The 24,916-nt window shown below is 36.9% G+C and overlaps 2 protein-coding genes across 2 annotated transcripts in view; both read left to right on the top strand.

The window, feature by feature from the left end:
- The first annotated feature begins 982 nt into the window (after positions 1-982).
- On the top strand, positions 983-9,682 carry LOC146461165 (uncharacterized). The gene is made up of 7 exons (XM_085087128.1): positions 983-1,181; positions 1,311-1,377; positions 1,493-1,550; positions 6,360-6,654; positions 8,297-8,463; positions 8,955-9,134; positions 9,374-9,682. The coding sequence occupies exons 2-7, from the start codon at positions 1,345-1,347 to the stop codon at positions 9,406-9,408; spliced, it is 768 nt and encodes a 255-aa protein (XP_084943254.1). The 5' UTR covers positions 983-1,181; positions 1,311-1,344; the 3' UTR covers positions 9,409-9,682.
- Positions 9,683-14,996: 5,314 nt separating this feature from the next.
- The window catches only part of LOC146461164 (uncharacterized), a 41,744-nt gene continuing 31,824 nt past the window's right edge, over positions 14,997-24,916 (top strand). Inside the window, exons 1-6 of the mRNA XM_085087121.1 lie at positions 14,997-15,222; positions 15,380-15,446; positions 15,562-15,619; positions 18,016-18,310; positions 19,960-20,126; positions 20,600-20,779. Coding sequence (XP_084943247.1) covers positions 15,414-15,446; positions 15,562-15,619; positions 18,016-18,310; positions 19,960-20,126; positions 20,600-20,779 — 733 coding nt within the window. The 5' untranslated portion in view covers positions 14,997-15,222; positions 15,380-15,413. The remainder of the gene's footprint in view (positions 15,223-15,379; positions 15,447-15,561; positions 15,620-18,015; positions 18,311-19,959; positions 20,127-20,599; positions 20,780-24,916) is intronic.

Raw genomic sequence — 24,916 nt, 5'->3', positions numbered from 1 at the left:
TACGCGTGCGCACAACCATATCACCCGGGCAGTGGCAGCCATGGACAGCTGTTTCGCCCTTATTGGGGCTCATCAGCATGGCATGTTTACTAAAGTAGTGTTTCTGAACATCACAACAAAAGAAGATCCAAATCGTTGAAAACTGTCAATAGACTACAAAGCTCCCGTTGGTTGCCAAATTGGAAGGTTTCGTGTGCCCAAATTAGTTTTGCACCTGCAGCTGGTGGCAGTTTCTAATTATATTTCCACATTGGACAAGCGTGCGTTGTGCACAACACAACACGCCATCTAACAGGAGAAACAATTTTATAGCTACTTAAATGGGACTTTAGACAGCAATCAATTTACTATTTTGTTTTTAGTTCAAAACGACAGTTTCCAAATGCTTCTGTACTATAAATCCTTATTTGAAGAGGCGTCTAATTTTTTTTTCCTGTTTTTTTTTTTTTTTTTTGCTCCAGGAAACTCTGAAAACCTTTCTGTTAGAAAATTACTCTATTATCTTTGTCCTGAACGCAATTGCAAGTTAACTTGAAAGTTTTTATTTTGGTTTAAATAAAGAAATACCAATATCACTAGAAAGAGCACCTTAAACTTAACAACACTGCAAATGAAAGCACGTTAGACATGGAGCGCAGCTCTGAAACCAGTTTCAAAGTTTTGTTACTCGTTTCAACGAATTGGATACACTATACTGTACAAATGATTGTACGACTTTCGAAGTTTACCGAGCATTATGCTAATCTTCCAGTAAATTTGCTTAATGCCCTTTAAATTGCAAGGCTAGACAATTTCAAGGTGATCTTTCCACTGTTTCGGCGGTTATCTCGTTCGAAGCGCAGTGAAAAATTTAGAGACACTGCAATGTTGTTTATTTGAAAGTGGCGACGCTTGTTATGATACATCTGCAGCCAATCAGAAAAAGGAGGGACAAAAATATCAAGTTTCTCCATTCAGCATGATTAATAATATGTTGGTAAATTCAAATGCAGATGCGAAAAGCTATTATGTCTAAGATTATGTAGCCGTTTGTTGCTTACACTGTACCAGTGCTGTAACAAAATTTGCGGGGCTACGTCCAGACCGTAAAAACGTTTTCGCTGGATTGGAAGGGCTGGAAATTATTTGCTGAGGAGATCAGTCTTTGTTCCAGGTATTGTGTTATTATTTTAGGAAGAAGGGTAGCTTTTACAAAAATATTTCAGTCCCTACGTTGTCGATAGGAGCTTTCAAATATAATTTAAAAATTCTAGAAACTCGTTAAACGGCCCATTCAGTGTAAAAATTATTTTGTTTTTGTTCGCTTTCAGGTGAAAGCCGGAAAGTAATAAATATTTGGTCCCAATGGACGTTCTTTCTTGCTTGTGGGCATTCGTGGTAAGTAGTGGATTATTTTTAACACGATGATTAATTTCTACATCTTTAGAGCAGGTCTTCATTGTAAACACGTTCTCGATCGCTGTCGATGCTTTTGTTTAATTTTATTGAACAGGTATTTCTCTCTGGACTGGGTTCACTAACTGCTACCACAAATTGCAGTTTCCCTAAAGGTATCGTGGTAATGAACAAATAATCTAAGGCCCCGTTTATGTGGAGAAAAGTTGTCCCGGGTAGAAGGGTCACCCGCCTACCCGTGCTACCCTGGGCGAGCCAACTTTTCCTACATTTCCTTACAAAACTTGGCGAACCGTTTACATAAGAAACAAAAAGTTGGCTCGGCTAGAAGGGTGACCCGCCTAGCCGGGTCACCCTTCTGCGATGGTAGGGTCACCCTCCTAGCCAGGCCAACTTTTCTCCATATAAACACTTTAGCTCGCCTAGCCGGGTCAACTCCGTCAAGGCGAGACAATCAGAGCATGCGCGAGCTCTGTTGTCATTGGGAATGTGCGAGTTCAATGCCACCGACTTCAACGCCGACAAAGTCAAATTATATGAAAAGGTGTATAAATCATTTTGCGTTTAGTGTTATCAAGTCATGCCACAACAAACACTTGTATCTCAGTTTTGTGTGATTACGGACTTAACTGACGACAGGCGAAATTCAACGCGAAAAGAACTTGAAATGTCGCGCGGCTAGATTCAGTCAACCACGACTTGTGTAGCCTTTGCCCGGGAAGTTTTAACTTCAGAATTGTTTAACTTGGTTTCAAAAACCATAGGAACCAGAATTTCTTGGGTATAAAAAGCCAACGTTTGTAAACTTAAGAAAAACAACCGATTTGATTTGGAGACTTCGAGGCGGTTTTTTTTTTTTTTTTTTCGCATGTTTTCATGATCTCTAGACGGTCAGCTCTTGGCTCGGGCAAAAGGGACAACTTTTTTCTCATATAAACGCTCGCTAAAGTTGACTCGGCTGGGAGGGTGACGCTCTTGCCCGGGACAACTTTTCTCCATATAAACGGGGCCTTAGTAACAGTATTTAACATTATCGCACTTTTTTGACATTTTAACTTCGTTGTTTTATATCGACAAATAACAGCTCTTTTGTTTGCTTCGGTAATAATACTTCATTTTCGCTCCCGAGATTTAAAGAAAATTTATATAAGAACACACACCGGAAATGAAGGACAAAATCAAAAGTTTTGAATTTGGAGCGAGTGAATAGTGTACCTTTTTCGTAATCCGGTTGCCAATGCCAATGCATTCGACTTGCATTGAGTACTTAAAAATTAGACTACTTAACAGTACTTGTAACAGGAGAGTAGCTATTATTTGTTTAAAGTGTCTTTATCGCTCGTGTTTATTACTGCTCTAATCACTCTTAAAACAAAATATTTTATTTTGTCCGCGAGTAAATTAAACGGAGTGAACTTAGCCAAGAGAAGCGTTTAAACATGGAAAAGGTAGGGAAAAAGAGCAAATTCAACTACAGATTATGCAAGCCCCGAACATCACACCACCTACTAATTGAAGGGCTGGGAGCATAACCGACCTATGTCGAATTTCAGCCCGTTTTTCGATGTAGCTCGGATTTGTCCAAACTTTTGCATGTGTACTGCAATTCGATTGAAAACCATTGTCCAGTATTTTTTTCACGCCGCTTTGTGTTTCGTATTAATGCCATTGAGAAATTTTACCATCTTGTAAAGATATATCGGTAACATTATAGACACTGGATGACCAAAAGGACAATGCACTGAGGATTAAATACTTGTATTCAATATACACTCGTTGTCTTTGAAACACGGCACACGAAAGCGGTGTTTTTCGCGGGAGCAACGAAAAGAATGCTGTCACGCTTTTATTAGATTCTGTTACAAACTACTACGTACGTGACAGGAATGTCCCAAATGTAAACAGTTACATTCTCCAAGAGAAAATGTGTCCATTTCCTGGCGCAAAATCCAGCTTTGTCCCGTTTGTCGACATATCACTCTTGATAACGCAAAATACTAGCATTCTACACGATTAACAGGAAGACATGTAGCCATTTCAACGATTAACAACGATTAACAACGATTAACGGCAGTTCTATTAAAAAGGTAAAGACTATCTATTCTTTTTACCACCAGTCGGTGTTAACCGTTGAAAATCTATGTTAATCGTACTTTTATTGAATCATTGCCTTGAAATTGTCAAGTTAATCGTTACATACCGAATTTCAAGCGTAGCAAACCACAACTAAGGCTTGCAAAACACCTTGTATATGGCGGGATTTGTCTCTGATGCTCCCGCGGGATTTGATAATCGAATTGAAAAATTCGCCACGGCACAGTCATCACTACCAAGGAGGGATTCTTTGGACAACATTTCCACCAGTTCCTGTGAACTGCATTCGTCAATTTCGTAACTTTTCAAAAGATCCATAGATGTCGTGCGTTTTCAAACTTCACCAAACAAAAGCGAAAGCAACTAGCCAGTACGATACGCAAGTTGTTTATCCCGACTGCCTTGATCTATTTTGGGCTTATTACAACCCGCAAAAGCAAACCATGATATCATCTCAAACGTTACTTATAGCAACAACAACTAGTGCGACTAAACACGGCTCGTGGACAGTGGAAACTTTTAGCCTACCGATAATTTGGAAAACGACTCTGACGTGGACAAAACCTATAAAAAAATTTGCCTTCCAAGCGCGTTCACTTGTAGAAAAGCAAACTACCAAATCCCCCTCCCCCCCCCCCCCCCTGACTCAATGTTGTCTTTTGGGTCACGAACAGTTTCCTGGCAAGCATCGCTTCCCACATCAACATTGCATAAGGGGGAGGGGGGGAGGGAGAAGTAACTGTGGTAGAATTATGAAGGGAGAAACAGTAAGTGAGTGGTTTTTTGGCTCTCTGTGTTCGGTTGCCATTGCATAGGGGGAGGGGGTGGGAGGGAGAAGTAAGGAAGTGGTTTTTGTTCTGTTCGTGTTTGGTTTTCTTAAGGAGTTTTGTCCACGATTGTAAAACCGCGAAATGTTTTCCAAACCAGGGAGAGCCAAAATTCGGACAAATCCGTGCGAAACCGAAAGCCGCGCTAAAATTCGACATAGGTCGGTTATGCTCTCAGGCCTTCAATTCTATTGTATTTTCATATCCTTGGCTTGTTTACCCTCTGTTTACTGATATCCTCATTGTTTTGGCACTCATGAAATAAACGCTAACTTGTACGCGGCGTTGAAGCATAATTTGTGGTAATTAAACCTTGTTACATGATAGAAAGGCTTTTCCTTGATAAAAACCGCTATATTTTGGAAGGAAGGGCTTGTGTGAAAATTATCCGTGTTTAGTTAATAGTCATGCAGAGTACTAGTGCCTTTTTTAATCGCCCTGCAGAGAATTGAGAAGTCCACATTATATATTCATGAGAAAACCAGTTTCGTGGTTTGATGAAATTAGCATAACCACAACACCACAAAATGCAATTTCTACAATGAAGAAGATTCTGCGCACGACAGAATTTGAAAAACATTCGTCAAGAAATTATAATATTTTTATTGGAATGTGCCAGTATCGCTCTATTGCCAAGTATTATGATATCTGTCATTTTTTGTCAGAAGTTATCTAGCTATTGCTTAAGTTATCCTGTTTACTTCCTGCAATGATGTTATTGCTAGAACCGGCTAACAATGCTAATTTTTAACTAGCATCTAAGGTGGAAAAGATGATACTGACCCAAAAAGATTTTCTTTACAAGAAGTAAGACGGTGAACTAGCCTCAATTTGCCTGAGCATCGTAAAATTAAAATCGATATGCCGAGTATTCTCGTTTTTAATTTCCCGTACGGTTCGCCTGTAATTATGTACGCGGACATTTACTGAACCATATATAAGGACGTGCGTGTTGAAAGTCATCTTACACAGCTTGCGGTCAAATATTTAGTCATATGTTTACAGAGCAACATGCAGTTTTAGAGACAGATCGGCGGAAAAATCAAAGACGCAAGTCGACGCTTTGTTACTCGAATATATACATCAGTCAAACTTCAAGAAAACGATCTTTTAAGTTTAGTTTAGTTTTTAGTTTAAGTTAAGTTTACAATTTAAAAAAAACAACAACAACAACAACAAACGACTTCGAATTTCAGAGTTTTGTACACAAATATTGTATTTCTGCTGCTAACACTGGCTGTGTTTATTCCTTTCCAAAATGTAGAATTTTATTGCCAGTATGACAAATGGGTAGAGAACGGCCCTTTTAGAGACATATCTCATGGAACTTATCGGCTATATGAAAGGCCTTGCACTTCGACAAATTAATATCTATCTATAGGTGGAATTGAGTGGCTGTTCAGACTGCACAGACTTAAAATGTTTTTAATGACTTGTTCAATATCTGAAGCGCTATTAAACTTTGCTATATATATTTTTAAGAAATTTATGTTGAAAATTAAGTGCAGTAGATCAACGTTCATTGAATTTGATGCTACCATGACAACCAAATATTGATAGGCATATATTCCTCTTTAATGAGCAAAACGTAACTTTCCTTACAGCAGCTTTCTTGTTTACTGGTATTGTATTGGAGGATTTTGGGACCAATTTTGTTGCTCTTCCAAATTTTCTTGGAAATACAGAAATCGCGGAAGATTGCGGCCGTTTGGAAATACCACGAAATTTCCACATCACGCGATATCATCACTCCCTGTCACAGAACATAAAATAAAGGAAATAACCTTGGATGTACTATTCAAGTTTCATTCTCATGCATAGTGGTAATTCTCTAAGCTAGAAGTTATAGAAGGGTTTGGATATGGTTCATTGATTGTTAGTTAATTTCCATGACATCTACGCAATCATTATAATGACTTCGATTAGTGAACGAGTTTTATTAACACTAGAAGTTCAGATACTGTGTACTTAATAAGTACTGCCCAATAAAATTTCCTGACATCATTACATCACTGACTAAAACATGTATTACTTTGTTTATAGATATATTTGGTGTCCAGATAGAGAGCTGGGAAAATGTTAGAAGCTCAAATTTTTATCTCGATGCTCCGTCAAGTACAACGGTTATTGATTCACTTAATGTTCCTCTAAAATGGAACCTCGCCAACATTGGAAGGCGGCTTCGAACGTACTTCCTTGCGCCGGAGACTGGGAGCTACATATTCTACCTCGCTTGCGACGACGTTTGTGAGCTAAAACTTAGTGCAGACGAGAAGCTGGAGAATTTGGTGACTCTAATAAATATAAAGTCATATACTGACTACATGGAATGGAACAGGTATCTACATTTGCACAAAGAATTAAAGGCCATCGATTTAAACGCCTTTTGAACGCTATTTAAACTCGTTGTAAACGCGTTTTGAACACGATTAAAAGACGTCTAGAACGCGTTTTGAGCGCGCTTTAAACGCGTTTCTAACGCGCTTTGAACGCGTTTTGGACGGGTTTTGAATACATTTTGAATGCATATTGACGCATTTTAAAAAACTTTCTAAATACGTCTTGAACAAGTTTTGAGTTCGTTCTAAACGCGTTTTGAATGCGTTTTAAAGGTGTTTGGAAAGTTTTGAACGCGCTTTAAACGCGTTTGAAACACGTCTTAAAGGGTTTTAAATGGTTCTGAATGCATTTTAAACGCGTTTTGAACGCGATTGAAACGCATTTCGACCTAGTTTTGAACAAAACAACTATAACGGCCTATTCAAAGAGCAAGTTCTTATAAGCAGGGCGGACTTTTTAACCTTTAAACAACTTTTAAAGCTTAAGCAAGCAAAGGTGTACAGGAGACAATACCAACAGTCTAACCCCACCATACCGTGAGGAGATTTTTTAAGCTAAAGATCACGAGGAATGAGCACTGCTAGTAACAATCTGTTGGTAATTTTAAAATGCTCGTTGGTAGCCCAGCAGGATTTCGAACCTAGAACCTAGAACCTGCAGTCTCGGAACCCTACCAGCGTAGCTAAACCGGGAGGGGAGGGAAGGGAGGGGGCAGAAATTGATTGAAGCAACTACAATAAACGACGTTTAATTTCTGTAAGGTCACTGAAGTGCACATTGGAAACAGCAGTTCAGTTTCAAATGAGAGGAACATCCTCCTTTGCTAGTGGTCGTCAAAAATTTAATCACTGAACTTTATTTATCATCTTGCTAATAGTTTTAATTTGAGCTTATTTAGGAGAAAAAATATCTAAATATATAAAGTAAAAGCAAGGAATGCTTATCCTGATTTAGGCGTAGATTCCGGGTTTTCTTGAAGGAGAAGGAAGCCCTTCATGTAAGAAGTGTCTATATGTAGTAATGAATTATTCAGGAATTGATGAAATGACGTAATTAACCATTATTGTGCTAAAATTAAAACCAAAACGTTTATGATCAAAAGTACACTTTTGGGGATTGTGAAGTTTATTTGCTGTCAAATCAAACACTACCTTAACTTTTGCTAACAGGTCACATACTAACTTTACCGGCGATCCTCTCAGGAAGGGAGGTCAGGTTTGAAAGATCTAACTTGGACGTTTACAGAGAGCAACTATCTTGAGATTTCTTTTTTGCCAAACTTTCCTACGAACTTGTGTTCGATTTTGCCGCTTTCTTCGTTTTGTCTCCTCGGTAGTCCTTTTTTTTTCTGCCTTTCTTCTAGGAAGCTCTTATCTTTGAGCAAGTTAAAGCTTTTTATCAAAGAGAAGCCATTGGTAGGAAAGCCATTTTCCCCTCTGTTTGGGCAAGCAAGAAAGCCTGGGCTATTGGAGTATAATTCTAACTCATTAGACTCCATTTTCTACAGCTGATTTTAAGAAAGAAAAACACATCGCCAAAAGTAAAGTGATACACTGATTTGCGTAACTCCAACGAGCGTATAAGTTTGGGCATAGACGTTTAAGGGCAGACGTTGAGTTTGATACTTCACTTGTTTCTAGTTTGAACTCCAAGGAAGTGAGGTTGTCCAAAGGTCATTCATACTTCCTGGAGGCGATTTTGGCTCAGGTTGGAGGAGCATATCACATTACAGTTGGCGTTAAGCTCCCGGATGGAAACGACATTCGACCTGTTAACAATGAATTCCTGGTTAAGTACGCACCACCTGGTAGGAGAAACAGCATTAATAAATAAATCTGTTTTATCGGCAGGTTCACGCACATAAGCAAACTGTTTGTTTCCCTAAAAATCTAGCTATTTTACGGTGCCAAGTCCGCAAAGTTTCATGATCAGTTGCAACAGAAGTAACGAGCCGAATCTTCGTGTGAATTATACTTAAAATGTTTGGTGAAGAAAATATCAAAGTCTTCCTGCATTCAAACTAGAATGTATAATACGTCCTGAGGTTAGGAATAAAATCTAATAAAATAAAATATGTTGAGTATATTAAATTTGAGTGATTCCCATTATCTCTTAAACAATAAAACGATACGGTCTACTTGAATCGGAAAATAACGGAGTCAAATGTTTTCATTCCATTCGTTTGTTTTGCTTTTTTGCTAACGTGCATAGTCACGCTTATATTTATTTAAAGCGTTCTCGCTTTTTGGATTTAGACTTTTCCTTTTCTTTTTTTTTTTATTTTCTCTCTTTCCATAGGAGCGTTTGGCGAAGCTCCAATTGGGGAATGGGGATCATGGTCCCAATGCAGCAGGAGCTGTGGAGTGGGAACTCAGTCACGTAACCGCTCATATTGCCCCAACGCTCCGCCTGTATATTGGCAAAGAAATACCACTGATCTTGAAATGAGGGTCTGTCAGCCTATAAAACCCTGTTCAGGTATATCAGTATTTTTTTTTTAATGTTAACTATCAAACGCCATGGCCAATCAATTTTAATGCTCAACAACAATATTATCGAAAAATTCCTCTACTCAAAAGTGTTCTAGTCGGCACTTCGGAACCCTTGGTTATTTCTAGTCATTGACATGTTTTTTCATATTTTACCATTCATCACATTCTTATCGATTTTAACTGTTTGTAATATATTTATGCTTAGTTTTGCATTTTTACTCGCAGTTGAAAATGACCACGGAGAGTTCGAAACGTCGTGACTTTTTAGCGTTAACTTTTGTTACAAAAGAAGAAGAAGAAAAAGAAGAAGAAGAAGAAGAAGAAGAAGAAGAAGAAGAAGAAGAAGAAGAAGAAGAAGAAGAAGAAGAAGAAGAAGAAGAAAAAGAAGAAGAAGAAGAAGAATGATTTTTGCGTATCACCTGTTTGCCCAGTATTTGACTTGGATGTTGAGGAACAACGAGGATGTAACTTTGGACCTTGAATATTGTTTGCCTGTTTGCTTGCTTGTTGTTTGAATGAAGAACTGAAAAAATTTCCTGGCAGTATAGTACGGTTACATGACGGGGTTACCTGTGAAACGCGTTGCTGGCCAGTTCATGATCAGTCGTTCGCAAGTGAACTTTGTACCTTCTTTTAACCGAAAGGGTTTTAGCCGCGCGCACGCGCATAACCCACCCTAGCCATAGGTAGCCATACTTCTGAATTAGTAGGCACCGTCCTTAACATTGAGATAGGGACGTATTATGATATACTGGTATTGAGGAATAAAGCGATACCAATTTCGAATTAAAGAAAACTGAAGCAAAAGCTACCATGTCATCTCCTTTCAATTATCCAGAGAAGAAAGACAAGATAGACCAGACAGTCGAAAAAGCACGTGACAAAATTGGCGCGAAAAATTGAGCATTCACACAATGTGACTGGATGTCCTCCAGGAAACAGATCTTTCTGCATAGACATTTTTCTTTTATTCTGGTTACGCTGACTCATTTTATATTTTTGAAATCGTTTTTTCTCATTTCCATTTCTCTTAATTCATAAGTATTTTTACATTGTTTCGTTAATTTATCTCTCTTCAAGTTCATGTTCTCAGATGTTCCATATTCCTGGTCTTATCGACTGCCTCTGAGCGATCGCTTTTGAACACGAAAAATTACATGGCGTGTTTCCACGCACGCAATGAAATCCCAAGTTGTTTTACTTCTAAAAGCATATCTGTTGGTTATTTGAGTAAAAAATCTGACTGGAGAGGCTCTATCGATTATTCTGTTTTTGTAATTCATTTTCTTTCTTTTTTGATAATTGTCTCCAATTAGTTACATGTTTGTTCTTAGGTTATACAGAGGGGCCTAATGCCAAGCTCCTTTCACCTTTTGTGGGGTACTTGTGGATGTACAAAGGCAAATATACAACGTAACATAATCTTTCTTCCTTTCTCTTTTTTTAATCATAGGCATTTAAAATGTTGAAAGCAGTGAAAAACTATTGACTCTACTGAAAAGAGGACATTAAAATTGTGAAGGGACCAAGTTTGACGGCCTTATCTTAAAAACCGGCAAAAATTCTAAAAATTCTATCGAGACGTTTGCATTTTACCCCGTCTTTGTTTCAACGACTGCAAAATTCTCGAATTTACAAAACTATTATCTTGGCTATTTTAAAGATAAAAACTCTCAACTTTGGCCTTTTCAATAATTTTAAGGTCCTTTTTCCAGCAGTGACAACGCTTTTCGTTCCCTGTTCTATATCAAAGTTTTAAATCGCCGGGATAAAGGTCTTGGTTGGGATTGATAAAAAAATAAATATTAAAAAATGTAAAAAAAAAAAAAAAAACCCAGAAGTTTCGGGCATATCACCCTTGTTCAGTGTGGAGAAAACCGTCGAAATACGCTACCGAACACAAGCGCGCAAATAACGTAAACTAAAATTGATGTTAACTAGAGTCCACCGGGACAAAGTTCTTCTGAGAATAAAATGCACCTTCAGAAAGAGAAAAGAAATAAAAGTTAATGATAAAAGCATTCGACGTTTCGACTTCTGTCTTCATTTTCAATAAAAGGTGACAAAATATGTAAAAGAAAATGTCAAAACTTTTTAAAAAGTGACAAGACTGTTTAAAAGGGGCATTTTAAAGGAATATATTTACTGCATCACAAGAAAGTGCGAAGTGAAATTGTAAGAAAGCCAAGTTCGGTATGTACAAATAAAAAAATATATTAAAAAGAAGACACCTTGAAACTCCGGGAAAAGTCGAGGTTGACGATTTTCGAACGTGACCAAGATTAATAATGACAGAAAAAAAATTATAAAAAAAAAAACATTAAAATAAAATAGGCCATTTATATCTCTTTTTTTTTTTGACACTTTTGCCAGTTTGTTATTTATATTTACATGTTTTATCGCTCGTTTCATCGTTTGAAACAATACCTTATTAAAGGTTGTGTTACATTATGCTAATTATATTTCTTTCACAATGACCTCGAAAATGACCGCAAAAGGAGGTCGAATCGCCATTCGTTTTTATCGCTGATTTTTATCACAAAAATCTATGGTTTGAAATAAATTTCACTGATCCCTAGCGATTTCATTGCATATGGTTTTGGGACACTGCTTTCCGCAAAGGAAATTCAGGTGCGATGTCAATATCCAGTGAGGAATACTGACTTAACTAGGAACGGTAAGTTAAAAAAAAATAATAATAGTAGAAAAATGAATTGAATTGTCATTGCGCCCTAACGCCATCTACCACTACTTCGAACTAACAAAGCGCGTGCATTTATTTTCACTGATTGGTAGAGTTAAATCTGAGATACTTTGTTACGAAACGTACTGACTCCAACCAAATTCCCTCACCGATTCAATATTCTTGTGCAGAAAACTATCACTTCTCTTATAAAAGGATACGGATCTTTCGGGAACAACAAACCAAAAATTAGTACAGTGAATGAATTCAGAAACATCTTCCTGGCAATGCTAATCTTGTCACTCTGGTAATTCCAGTTTGAAAATCAAACACTCATGCTTATGACGGAGCCGTGAATCTCGCTTATTCTAACCATTCCAGCAATTTAATACAGCATGTGTTGCTTCAGAAGTCAGAGAAATATGATTAGCAGGGTGTGTACTCCTGAGAATTCTGTTCTTTGTAACAATGAGACTTCGTTGGCCGATCGATCGAGAGGCTTATACCATCTATTGACGATGCATAATTCACCTACACTCTTGTTTTTATAAGAACCTTTTTTGAAAGAACGTTGAGGCTGAGAATAACTAAAATTTAAGAACATACTGAGAACATTAGCCAGGCTGAGAGTCAGATAAGGACATTTTTATTACGACCGAATCAAATGTTTTTAAATGAACATTATAAATACGGATAAAATAATATATGTAAAAATTCGGTCTACATTGGGCAATTAACACACAACTAATAGGTGTCTTGGTCACGTACGCATAGATTTATTGAAATACTATGAAAGGTAAGTTAAGAACATCTTAAGAACTTTTCAGGCTCAAATTGCCAACAATAACAAGAACGTTCAACCTCAACCCCAAAATTAGAGGTTCTTACAAAAAAAGGGGTGTAACTCACAACTCAGGCTGTCGAAACGGTATCTCCCCTTTATATTTTACTGCCACTTAGAATATGACTCACGAGAGCTCAAGCAGTTTTTAAAAGTGTTGGCTTCAGAATCAGAAAACCCTGTAATCAAACCTTCTAGTCTGAAATACATGGCAAAAAGCCAAACAAATATTGTCAAAAGAAAGATTCAAAAGATGGTCCTCAACCTCGATTTATTGGTTACGGTCTTGAGTTCGTGTCTTTTAACTTATGCGGTTTTTGATCTTGAAAACCTCAACAATCAATAAGGAGAAGTCGCCATACTGTCTTTAAAAATTCACCTAAGCCTTTCCTAAAGGTTAGTATAATTAGCTCTGCTACTGTTTCGCGTTTATCGCAATTAAATGAATGACACATCTGTTACTTTAACTTCCACTAGTATAAACACTCGCTCTTTCCAAATTGTATTTGATGCGGTTTTCCCTCTGAAAGACAGTCAAATTAAATAAAAATTAATTATCTTCGACCCGAAACCTTTTAACAAAGCCCAGGTAAAACACACTCTTATCGGACAAGTCCCCCCACCCCTCCCCTTCCCAAGACCTCCCCCTCCCCCAACGTAACGGCTTGACTGACGCCATCGGCTTGCTTTCTTCTGACAACGTACGTCGACTACTGCTTTGAATAATATTCCACCACACTCGTTAAATATCTCCGAATCTTATCAAAGAATGCGTGTTTTCATGTACAACGCTTAAACTGGGCGGGGCTATATCGGCCAGTGCGTTTCAATTTGTTCCTTCAAGCTTTCAAAGCCAATTAACGTTATTCGCGATATTCTCAATTAAAATTCGCTATTGCAAAAAAGTCAGGAAAATAAAATAAACGGTCAATAAAAAGAAAGAAACGACAGCGCAGTGTCTTGCTTTTGTGTCGATTAGGTTCGAATATAACTGCTATTTTTTAAAAAGTATCACCATCTGAAAATATGATTTGCATAGATATGCTGGTTTTCTTTACTTTTAAGGCGTTAAAACACCGTAATAAATCCTTTGTAAAGCTTTAAATTCGTCTGTAAAAGAAAACTAAAAAGTCCAGAAAAATATGTTATGTGCGGCGGTTTATTCCCCCCAAAAGATTTGTAGTCTATATTTTATATCTCCCGTCATTGTTTGGCGTAACACCTTGTTATTTCGTGTCACGTGCCATCAAACTAGACAAAGACTTTACACTTAATTTCATGTAAATTGGTTGAAGGGTTGCCGGCTCGAAATGCTACTACAGTACGTACGCAACCGAGTCCCGAAGGATACCTAAAAACAATGGCCCTTTAACTAAAATTGCTCACTTCGAAGCTAGTGCTTCTGGTTTTTAAAATAATTGCTTTTGACGGTATCCAACACTTTGGGAACTTATTAGATCTTGAAGCTACTTCACAAACACTTAAAATAGTGTTTCTGAACATCACGACAAAAGACGATCCTAATCCTTGAAAACTGTCAATAGACGACAAAGCTCCCGTTGGCTGCCAAATTGGAACTGGGTTTCGTGTGCCCAAATTAGTTTTGCACCTGCAGCTGGTGGCCGTTTCTAATTATAATTCCACATTGGACAAGCGTGCGTTGTGCACAACACAACACGCCATCTAACAGGAGAAACAATTGATAGCTACTTAAATGGGACTTTAGACAGTAATCAATATACTATTTTGTTTTTAGTTCAAAACGACAGTTTCCAAATGCTTCTGTACTATAAATCCTTATTTCAAGAGGCGTCTAATTTTTTTTTCCTGTTTTTTTTTTTTTTTTTTTTTTTTTGCTCCAGGGAACTCTGAAAACCTTTCTGTTAGAAAATTACTCTATTATCTTTGTCCTGAACGCAATTGCAAGTTAACTTGAAAGTTTTTATTTTGGTTTAAATAAAGAAATACCAATATCACTAGAAAGAGCACCTTAAACTTAACAACACTGCAAATGAAAGCACATTAGACATGGAGCGCAGCTCTGAAACCAATTTCAAAAGTTACTCGTTTCAACGAATTGGATACACTATACTGTACAAATGATTGTACGACTTTCGAAGTTTACCGAGCAATATGCTAATCTTCCAGTAAATTTGCTTAATGCCCTTTAAATTGCAAGGCTAGACAATTTCAAGGTGATCTTTCCGCTGTTTCGGCGGTTATCTCGTTCGAAGCGCAGTGAAAAATTTAGAGACACTGCAATGTTGTTTATTTGAAAGTGGCGAAGCTTGTTATGATACATCTGCAGCCAATCAGAAAAAGGAGGGACAAAAATATCAAGTTTCTCCATTCAGCATGATTAATAATATGTTGGTAAATTCAAATGCAGATGCGAAAAGCTATTATGTCTAAGATTATGTAGCCGTTTGTTGCTTACACTGTACCAGTGCTGTAACAAAATTTGCGGGGCTACGTCCAGACCGTAAAAACGTTTTCGCTGGATTGGAAGGGCTGGAAATTATTTGCTGAGGAGATCAGTCTTTGTTCCAGGTATTGTGTTATTATTTTAGTAAGAAGGGTAGCTTTTAATAAAATATTTCAGTCTCTACATTGTCGATAGGAGCTTTCAAATATAATTTGAAAATTCTAGAAACTCGTTAAACGGCCCATTCAGTGTAAAAATTATTTTGTTTTTGTTCGCTTTCAGGTGAAAGCCGGAAAGTAATAAATATTTGGTCCCAATGGACGTTCTTTCTTGCTTGTGGGCATTCGTGGTAAGTAGTGGATTATTTTTAACACGATGAATAATTTCTACATCTTTAGAACAGGTCTTCATTGTAAACACGTTCTCGATCGCTGTCGATGCTTTTGTTTAATTTTATTGAACAGGTATTTCTCTCTGGACTGGGTTCACTAACTGCTACCACAAATTGCAGCTTCCCTAAAGGTATCGTGGTAATGAACAAATAATCTATTAGTAACAGTATTTAACATTATCGCACTTTTTTGACATTTTAACTTCGTTGTTTTATATCGACAAATAACAGCTCTTTTGTTTGCTTCGGTAATAATACTTCATTTTCGCTCCCGAGGGTTAAAGAAAATTTATTTAACGGTTTATTTTACGGTTTAAGCCAGAAATCGAGGACTAAATCAAAATTTTTGAATTTGGAACGAGTGAATAGTGTACCTTTTTCGTAATCCGGTTGCAAATGCGTGCATATTCGACTTGCATTGAGTACTTAAAAATTAGACTACTTAACAGTACTTGTAACAAGAGAGTAGCAATTATTTGGTTGAAGTGTCTTTATCGCTCGTGTTTATTACTGTTCTAATCACTCTTAAAATAAAATATTTTATTTTGTCCGTGAGTAAATTAAACGAGGAGAACTTAGCCAAGAGAAGCGTTTAAGCATGGAAAAGGTTAAAAAAAAAAAAAAAGAAGCAAATTCAACTACAGATTATGCAAGCCCCGAACATCACACCACCTGCTAATTCTATTGTATTTTCATATCCTTGGCTTGTTTACCCTCTGTTTACTGATATCCTCATTGCTTTGGCACTCATGAAATAAACGCTAACCTGTACGCGGCGTTGAAGAATAATTTGTGGTATTAAAGCCTTGGTTACAGGATAGAAAGGCTTTTCCTTGATAAAAACCGCCATATTTTGAAAGGAAGGGCTTATGTGAAAATTATTCGTGTTTAATAAATAGTCATGCAGGGCACAAGTGCCTTTTTTTATCGCCCTGCAGAGAATTGAGAAGTCCACATTATATATATTCATGAGAAAACCAGTTTCGTGGTTTGATAAAATTAGCATAACCACAACACCACAAAATGCAATTTCTACAATGGAGAAGATTCTGCGCACGACAGAATTTGAAAAACATTTGTCAAGAAATTATAATCTATATTGGAATGTACCAGTATCGCTCTATTGCCAAGTATTATGATATCTGTCATCTAGCTATTGCTTAAGTTATCCTGTTTACTTCCTGCAATGATGTTATTGCTAGAACCGGCTAACAATGCTAATTTTTAACAAGCATTTAAGGTGGAAAAGATGATACTGACCCAAAAAGATTTTGTTTACAAAAAGTAAGACAGTAAACTAGCCTCAATTTGCCTGAGCATCGTAAAATTAAAATCGATATGCCGAGTATTCTCGTTTTTAATTTCCCGTACGGTTCGCCTGTAATTATGTACGCGGACATTTACTGAACCATACATAAGGACGTGCGTGTTGAAAGTCATCTTACACAGCTTGCGGTCAAATATTTACTCATATGTTTACAGAGCAACATGCAGTTTTAGAGACAGATCGGCGGAAAAATCAAAAACGCAAGTCGACGCTTTGTTACTCGAATATATACATCAGTCAAACTTCAACAAACGATCTTTTGCCGGGCATCTCAAGTTTTTGTTACTTAAGATTTGTTAAGTTTTCAATTAAAAAAAAAAACAACAACAACAACAAACGACTTTGAATTTCAGAGTTTTGTACACAAATATTGTATTTCTGCTGTTAGCACTGGCTGTGTTTATTCCTTTCCAAAATGTAGAATTTTATTGCCAGTATGACAAATGGGTAGAGAACGGCCCTTTTAGAGACATATCTCATGGAACTGATCGGCTATATGAAAGGCCTTGCACTTCGACATATTAATATCTATCTATAGGTGGAATTGAGTGGCTATTCAGACTGCACAGACTTAAAATGTTTTTAATGACTTGTTCAATATCTGAAGCGCTATTAAACTTTGCTATAAATATTTTTAAGAAATTTATGTTTAAAAGTAAGTGCAGTAGATCAACGTTCATTGAATTTGATGTTACCATGACAACCAAATATTGATAGGCATATATTCCTCTTTAATGAGCAAAACGTAACTTTCCTTACAGCAGCTTTCTTGTTTACTGGTATTGTATTGGAGGATTTTGGGACCAATTTTGTTGCTTTTTCAAATTTTCTTGGAAATACAGAAATCGCGGAATATTGCGGCCGTTTGGAAATACGACGAAATTTCCACATCACGCGATATCATCACTCCCTGTCACAGAACATAAAATGAAGGAAATAACCTTGGATGTACTATTTAAGTTTCATGCTCATGCATAGTGTCAATTTTCTTAGCTAGAAGTTATAGAAGAGTTTGGATATGGTTCATTGATTGTTAGTTAATTTCTATGACATCTACGCAATCATTATAATGACTTCGATTAGTGAACTAGTTTTATTAACGATAGAAGTTCAGATACTGTGTAGTTATCAAGTACTGCCCAATAAAATTTCCTGACATCATTACATCACTGATTAAAACATGTATTACTTTGCTTATAGATATATTTGGTGTCCAGATAGAGAGCTGGGAAAATGTTAGAAGCTCAAATTTTTATCTCGATGCTCCGTCAAGTACAACGGTTATTGAGTCACTTAATGTTCCTCTAAACTGGAACCTCGCCAACATTGGAAGGCGGCTTCGAACGTACTTCCTTGCGCCGGAGACTGGGAGCTACATATTCTACCTCGCTTGCGACGACGTTTGTGAGCTAAAACTTAGTGCAGACGAGAAGCTGGAGAATTTGGTGACTCTAATAAATATAAAGTCATATACTGACTACATGGAATGGAACAGGTATCTACATTTGCACAAAGAATTAAAGGCCATCGAACGCTATTTAAACTCGTTGTGAACGCGTTTTAAACGTCCTTTGAACACGATTAAAGGCGTTTTGAACGCGTTTTGAGCGCGCTTTAAACGCGTTTCTAACGCGCTTTGAACGCGTTTTGGACGGGTTTTGAATACATTTTAAATGCATATTGACGCGTTTTAAAAAGCTTTCTAAATACGTTTTTAACAAGTTTTGAGTTCGTTTTAAACGCGTTTTGAATGCGTTTTAAAGGCGTTTGGAAGGTTTTGAACGCGCTTTAAACGCGTATGAAACACGTCTTAAACAGTTTTAAATGGTTTTGAATGCATTTCAAACGCGTTTTGAACGCAATTGAAACGCATTTCGACCTAGTTTTGAACAAAACAACTATAACGGCCTATTCAAAGAGCAAGTCCTTATAGGCAGGGCGAACTTTTTAACTTTTAAACAACTTTTAAAGTTTTAGCAAGCAAAGGTGTACAGGAGACAATACCAACAGTCTAACCTCACTATACCGTGAGGAGATTTTTCAAGCTGAAGATCAGACACATGCAATAATCACTGCTAGTAACAATCTGTTGGTAATTTTAAGATGCTCGTTGGTAGCCCAGCAGGATTTCGAACCTAGAACCTAGAACCTGCAGTCTCGGAACCCTACCAGCGTAGCTAAACAGGGAGGGGAGGGAGGGGGCAGAAATTTATAGAAGCAAATACAATAAACGACTTTTAATTTCTGTAAGGTCACTGAAGTGCGCATTGGAAACAGCAGTTCAGTCTCAAATGAGAAGAACATCCTCCTATGCTAGTGGTCGTCAAAAATTTAATCACAGAACTTTATTTATCATCTTGCTAACAGTTTTAATTTGAGCTTATTTAGGAGAAAAAATATCTAAATATATAAAGTAAAAGCAAAAAATGCTTATTCTGAATTAGGGGTAGATTTTTTTAATTCCGGGTTTTGTTGAAGGAGAAGGAAGCCCTTGGTGTAAGAAGTGTCTATATGTAGTAATGAATTATTCAGGAATTGATGAAATAACGTAATTAACCATTATTGTGCTAAAATTAAAATAAAATCAAAAAATTTATGATCAAAAGTACACTTCTGGGGATTGTGAAGTTTATTGCAGTCAAATCAAACAGTACCTAAACTTTTGCTAACAGGTCACACACTAACTTTACCGGCGATCCTCTCAGGAAGGGAGGTCAGGTTTGAAAGATCTAGCTTGGACGTTTACAGAGAGCAACTATCTTGAGATTTCTTTTTTGCTAAACTTTCCTACCGACTTGTGTTTGATTTTGCTGCTTTCTTCGTTTTGTCTCCTCGGTAGTCCTTTTTTTTTTCTGCCTTTCTTCTGGGAAACTCTTATCTTTGAGCAAGTTAAAGATATTTATCAAAGAGAAGCAATTGGCAGGAAAGCCATTTTCTCCTGTGTTTGGGCAAGTAAGAAAGCCTGGATTATTGGAGTACAATTCTAACTCATTAGATTCCATTTTCTACAGCTGATTTTAAGAAAGAAAAACACATCGCCAAAAGTAAAGTGATACACTGATTTGCGTAACTCCAACGACCGTATAAGTTTGGGCATAGACGTTTAAGGGCAGACGTTGAGTTTGATACTTCACTTGTTTCTAGTTTGAACTCCAAGGAAGTGAGATTGTCCAAAGGCCATTCATACCTCCTGGAGGCGATTTTGGTTCAGGTTGGAGGAGCATATCACATTACAGTTGGCGTTAAGCTCCCGGATGGAAACGACATTCGACCTGTTAACAATGAATTCCTGGTTAAGTACGCACCACCTGGTAGGAGAAACAGCATTAATACATAAATCTGTTTTATCGGCAGGTTCACGCACATAAGCAAACTGTTTGTTTCCCTAAAAATCTAGCTATTTTACGGTGTCAAGTCCGCAAAGTTACATGATCAGTTGCAACAGAAGTAACGAGCCGAATCTTCGTACGAATTACACTTAAAATGTTTAGTGAAGAAAATATCAAAGTCTTCCTGCATTCAAACTAGAATGTACAATACGTCCCGCGGTTAGGAATAAAATCTCTGAATGTTGAGTATATTAAATTTGAGTGACTCCTATCATCTTTTAAACAATAAAACGATACGGTCTGCTTGAATCGGAAAATAACGGAGTCAAATGTTTTTATCCCATTCGTTTATTTTGCTCCTTTGCTAGCATGCGTAGTCACGCTTATATTTATAAAAGCGTTCTCGCTTTTTGGATTTAGATTTTTCCTTTTTTTTATTTTCTCTATTTCCATAGGAGCGTTTGGCGAAGCTCCAATTGGAGAATGGGGATCATGGTCCCAATGCAGCAGGAGCTGTGGAGTGGGAACTCAGTCACGTAACCGCTCATATTGCCCCAACGCTCCGCCTGTATATTGGCAAAGAAATACCACTGATCTTGAAATGAGGGTCTGCCAGCCTATAAGACCCTGTTCAGGTATATCAGTATTTTTTTTTTTAATGTTAACTACCAAACGCCATGGCCAATCAATTTTAATGCTCAACAACAATATTATCGAAAAATTCCTCTACTCAAAAGTGTTCTAGTCGGCACTTCCGAACCCTTGGTTATTTCTAGTCATTGACATGTTTTATCCGACATTTTACCATTCATCACATTCTTATCGATTTTAACTGTTTGTAATATATTTATGCTTAGTTTTGCATTTTTACTCGCAGTTGAAAATGACCACGGAGAGTTCGAAACGTCGTGACTTTTTAGCGTTAACTTTTGTTACAAAAGAAGAAGAAGAAGAAGAAGAAGAAGAAGAAGAAGAAGAAGAAGAAGAAGAAGAAGAAGAAGAATGATTTCTGCGTATCACCTGTTTGCCCAGTATTTGACTTGGATGTTGAGGAACAACAAGGATGTAACTTGAGACCTTGAATATCGTTTGCCTGTTTGCTTGCTTGTTGTTTGAATGAAGAACTGAAAAAATTTCCTGGCAGTATAGTACGGTTACATGACTGGGTTACCTGTGAAACGCGTTGCTGGCCAGTTCATGATCAGTCGTTCGCAAGTGAACTTTTTACCTTCTTTTAACCGAAAGGGTTTTAGCCGTGCGCACGCGCATAACCCACCCTAGCCATAGGTAGCCATACTTCTGTATTAGTAGGCACCGTCCTTAACATTGAGATAGGGACGTATTATGATATATATTGAGGAATAAAGCGATATCAATTTCGAATTAAAGAAAACTGAAGCAAAACCTACCATGTAATCTTCTTTCAATTATCCAGAGAAGAAAGACAAGATAGACCAGACAGTCGAAAAAGCACGTGACAAAATTGGCGCGAAAAATTGAGCATTCACACAATGTGACTGGATGTCCTCCAGGAAACAGATCTTTCTGCATAGACATTTTTCTTTTATTCTGGTTACGCTGACTCGTTTTATATTTTTGTAATCGTTTTTCCTCATTTCCATTCCACTTATTTCATAAGTATTTTTATATTGTTTTGTTAATTTATCTCTCTTCAATTTCATGTTCTCGGATGTTCCATATTCTTGGTCTTATCGACTGCATCCGAGCGATCGCTCTTGAACACGAAAAATTACAAGGCGTGTTTCAACGCACGCAATGAAATCGCAAGTTGTTTTACTTCTAAAAGCATATCTATTGGTTATTTCAGTAAAAAATCTGACTGGACAAGCTCTATCGATTATTCTGTTTCTGTAATTCATTTTCTTTCTTTATTGACATTGTCTCCGATTAGTTACATGTTTGTTCTTAGGTTATACAGAGGGGCCTGATGCCAAGCTCTTTTCACCTTTCATGGGGTACCTGTGGGTGTACAAAGGAAAATATACAACGTAACGTAATCTTTCTTCCTTTCTCCTTTTTTAATCATGGACATTTAAAATGTTGAAGGTAGTCAAAAACTATTGACTCTACTGAAAAGAGGACATTAAAATTAGTGAAGGGACCAAGTTTGACGGCCTTATCTTAAAAACGGGCAAAAATTCTGAAAATTCTATCGAGACGTTTGTATTTTGCACGTCTTTGTTTCAACGACTGCAAAATTGTCGAATTTGCAAAACTATCATCTTGGCTATTTTAAATATAAAAACTCTCAACTTTGGCCTTTTCAATAATTTTAAGGTCCTTTTTCCAGCGGTGACAACGCTTTTTGTTCCCTGTTCTATATCAAAAATTTAAATCGCCGGGACAAAGTGCTTAGTTGGGATTGATAAAAAAATAAATATCAAAAAGTGTCAAAAATTAAAAAAAAAAACCCAGAAGTTTCTGGTATATAACCCTTGTTCAGTTTGGAGAAAACCGCTGAAATACGCTACCGAACACAAGCGCGCAAATGAACAGTACTTTCGGCGAGCGCATGCATTAAAAGTTACAATTCAAATAACGTAAACTAAAATTGATGTTAAGTCCATCGGGATAAAGTCCTTCAGAGAGTAAAATGCACCTTCACAAAGAGAGAATGTATGCATTTTAATAATAAAAGTTAATGATAAAAACATTCGACGTTTCGACTTCTGTCTTCATTTTCAATAAAAGGTGACAAAATTTTTAAAAAGTGAAAAGACTGTTTAAGTGGGTCATTTTAAAGGAATATATTTAGTGTATCACAAGAAAGTGAGAAGTGAAATTGTAAGAAATTAAGCCAAGTTCGGTATGTACAAAAAAATATATATATTAAAAAGAAGACACCATGAAACTCCGGGAAAAGTCGAGGTTGACGATTTTCGAACGTGATCAAGATTAATAATAACGACAGAAAAGAAAAATTAAAAAAAAACAGAAAGGAAAATAAAATAGGCCATTTATACTCCTTTTTTGACACTTTTGCCGGTTTGCCATTTATATTTACATGTTTTATCGCTCGTTTCATCGTTTGAAACAATGCCTTTTTAAAGGTTGTGTTACATTGTGCTAATTATATTTCTTTCCGCCACAATGACCTCGTAAAAGACCGCAAAAGGAAGTCGAATCGTCATTCGTTTTTATCGCTGATTTTTATCACAAAAATCTATGGTTTGAAATAAATGTCACTGATCCCTAGCAATTTCATTCCATATGGTTTTGGGACACTGCTTTCCCGCAAAGGAAATTCAGGTGCGATGCCAATATCCAGTGAGGAATACTGACTTAACTGGGAACGGTAAGTTAAAAAAAATTAATCGAAGAAAAATAAATTGAATTGTCTTTGCGCCCTATCGCCGTCTACTACTACTTCGAATTAACAAAGCACTTGCATTTGTTTGGTCGACTGATTGGTAGAGTTAAATCTGAGATACTTCGTTAAGAAACGTACTAAATCCAATCATATTCCCTCACCGATTCAATATTCTTGTGCAGAAAACTATCACTTCTTTTATAAAAGGATACGAATATTTCAGGAACAACAAACCGAAGATTAGTACAGTGAATGAATCCAGAAACACTTTCCTGGCAATGCTAATCATGTCACTCTGGTAATTCCGGTTTGAAAATCAAATATTCAAGCTTATGACGGAACCGTGAATATCTCGCTTATTGTACTCCATTCCAGCAATTTAATCCCGCATGCGTTGCTACAGAAGTCAGAAAAGTATGATTAGGTGAGTGTATTCCTGAGAATGCTGTTTTTTGTAACAATGAGACTTCGTTGGCCTATCGATCAAGAGGCTTATTGACGATGCATAATTTACCTACACTTTTTTTTTCTATAAGAAACTTTTTTAATAAGAAGGTTGAGGCTGAGAATAACTAAAATTTAAGAACATACTAAGAACATTATCCAACCTGAGAGTCAGTTAAGAACATTTTTATCACGACCAAATGTTTTTAATATAAGCATTATAAATACGGATAACCTAATACCATGTACATGTACATGTATTGTCCAATTAACACAACTAATAGGTGTCTTTGTCACGTCCGCATAGATTTATTGAAATACTATAACAGGTAACTTAAGAACATCTTAAGGACTTTTCAGGCTCAAGTTGCCAACAATAATAAGAACGTTCAACCTCAACCCCAAAATTAGACGTTCTTACAACAAAAAGGAGTGTAACTCACAACTCAGCCTGTCGAAACGGTATCTCCCCCATATATTTTACCGCTACGTAGAATATGACTCCCGAGAGCTCAAGCAGTTTTTAAAAGTGTTGGCTTCAGAATTTGAAAATCCTGTAATCAAACCTTCTAGTCTAAAATGCATGACAAAAAGCCAAAAAATCTCAAAAGGTGGTACGGTTTTGCTTTAAAAGAATTCGTGTCTTGTAACTTATGCGGTTTTTGGTCTTGAAAACCTCATCAATCGATAAGAAGAAGTCGCCATGCTCTCTTTAAAAATTCACACAAGCCTTCATAAAGGTTAGTAATTAGCTCTGCTACTGTTTCGCGTTTATTGTAATTTACTGAATGACACATCTGGTACTTTCAATTCTCCTAGTATAAACACTCGCTTCTTTTAAATTATATTTTTTGTGGTTTTCCCTTTCAAAGGCAGCCAAATTAAAGGACAATTTATTATCTTTGGCCCTAAACCTCTTAACAAGGCCCACGTAAAACACCCACTTACCGAACAAGTCCCCCCATCCCTCCCCTCCCCAACCGCGACCTCCCCCTCA

The sequence above is a fragment of the Pavona decussata genome, unplaced genomic scaffold, assembly GCF_977016875.1.
Source record: "Pavona decussata unplaced genomic scaffold, jaPavDecu1.1 SCAFFOLD_201, whole genome shotgun sequence".
Classification (NCBI taxonomy): domain Eukaryota; kingdom Metazoa; phylum Cnidaria; class Anthozoa; order Scleractinia; family Agariciidae; genus Pavona; species Pavona decussata.
This window is presented reverse-complemented; position numbering and strand designations above follow the sequence as displayed.

Coding starts and splice junctions, on each gene's coding strand:
- LOC146461165 (XM_085087128.1), top strand. CDS start 1,345: ATGGACGTTCTTTCTTGCTTGTGGGCATTCGTG. Junction 8,464..8,954: donor GGTTAAGTACGCACCACCTG/GTAGGAGAAACA, acceptor CTCTTTCCATAG/GAGCGTTTGGCGAAGCTCCA. Junction 9,135..9,373: donor GCCTATAAAACCCTGTTCAG/GTATATCAGTAT, acceptor TTTTACTCGCAG/TTGAAAATGACCACGGAGAG.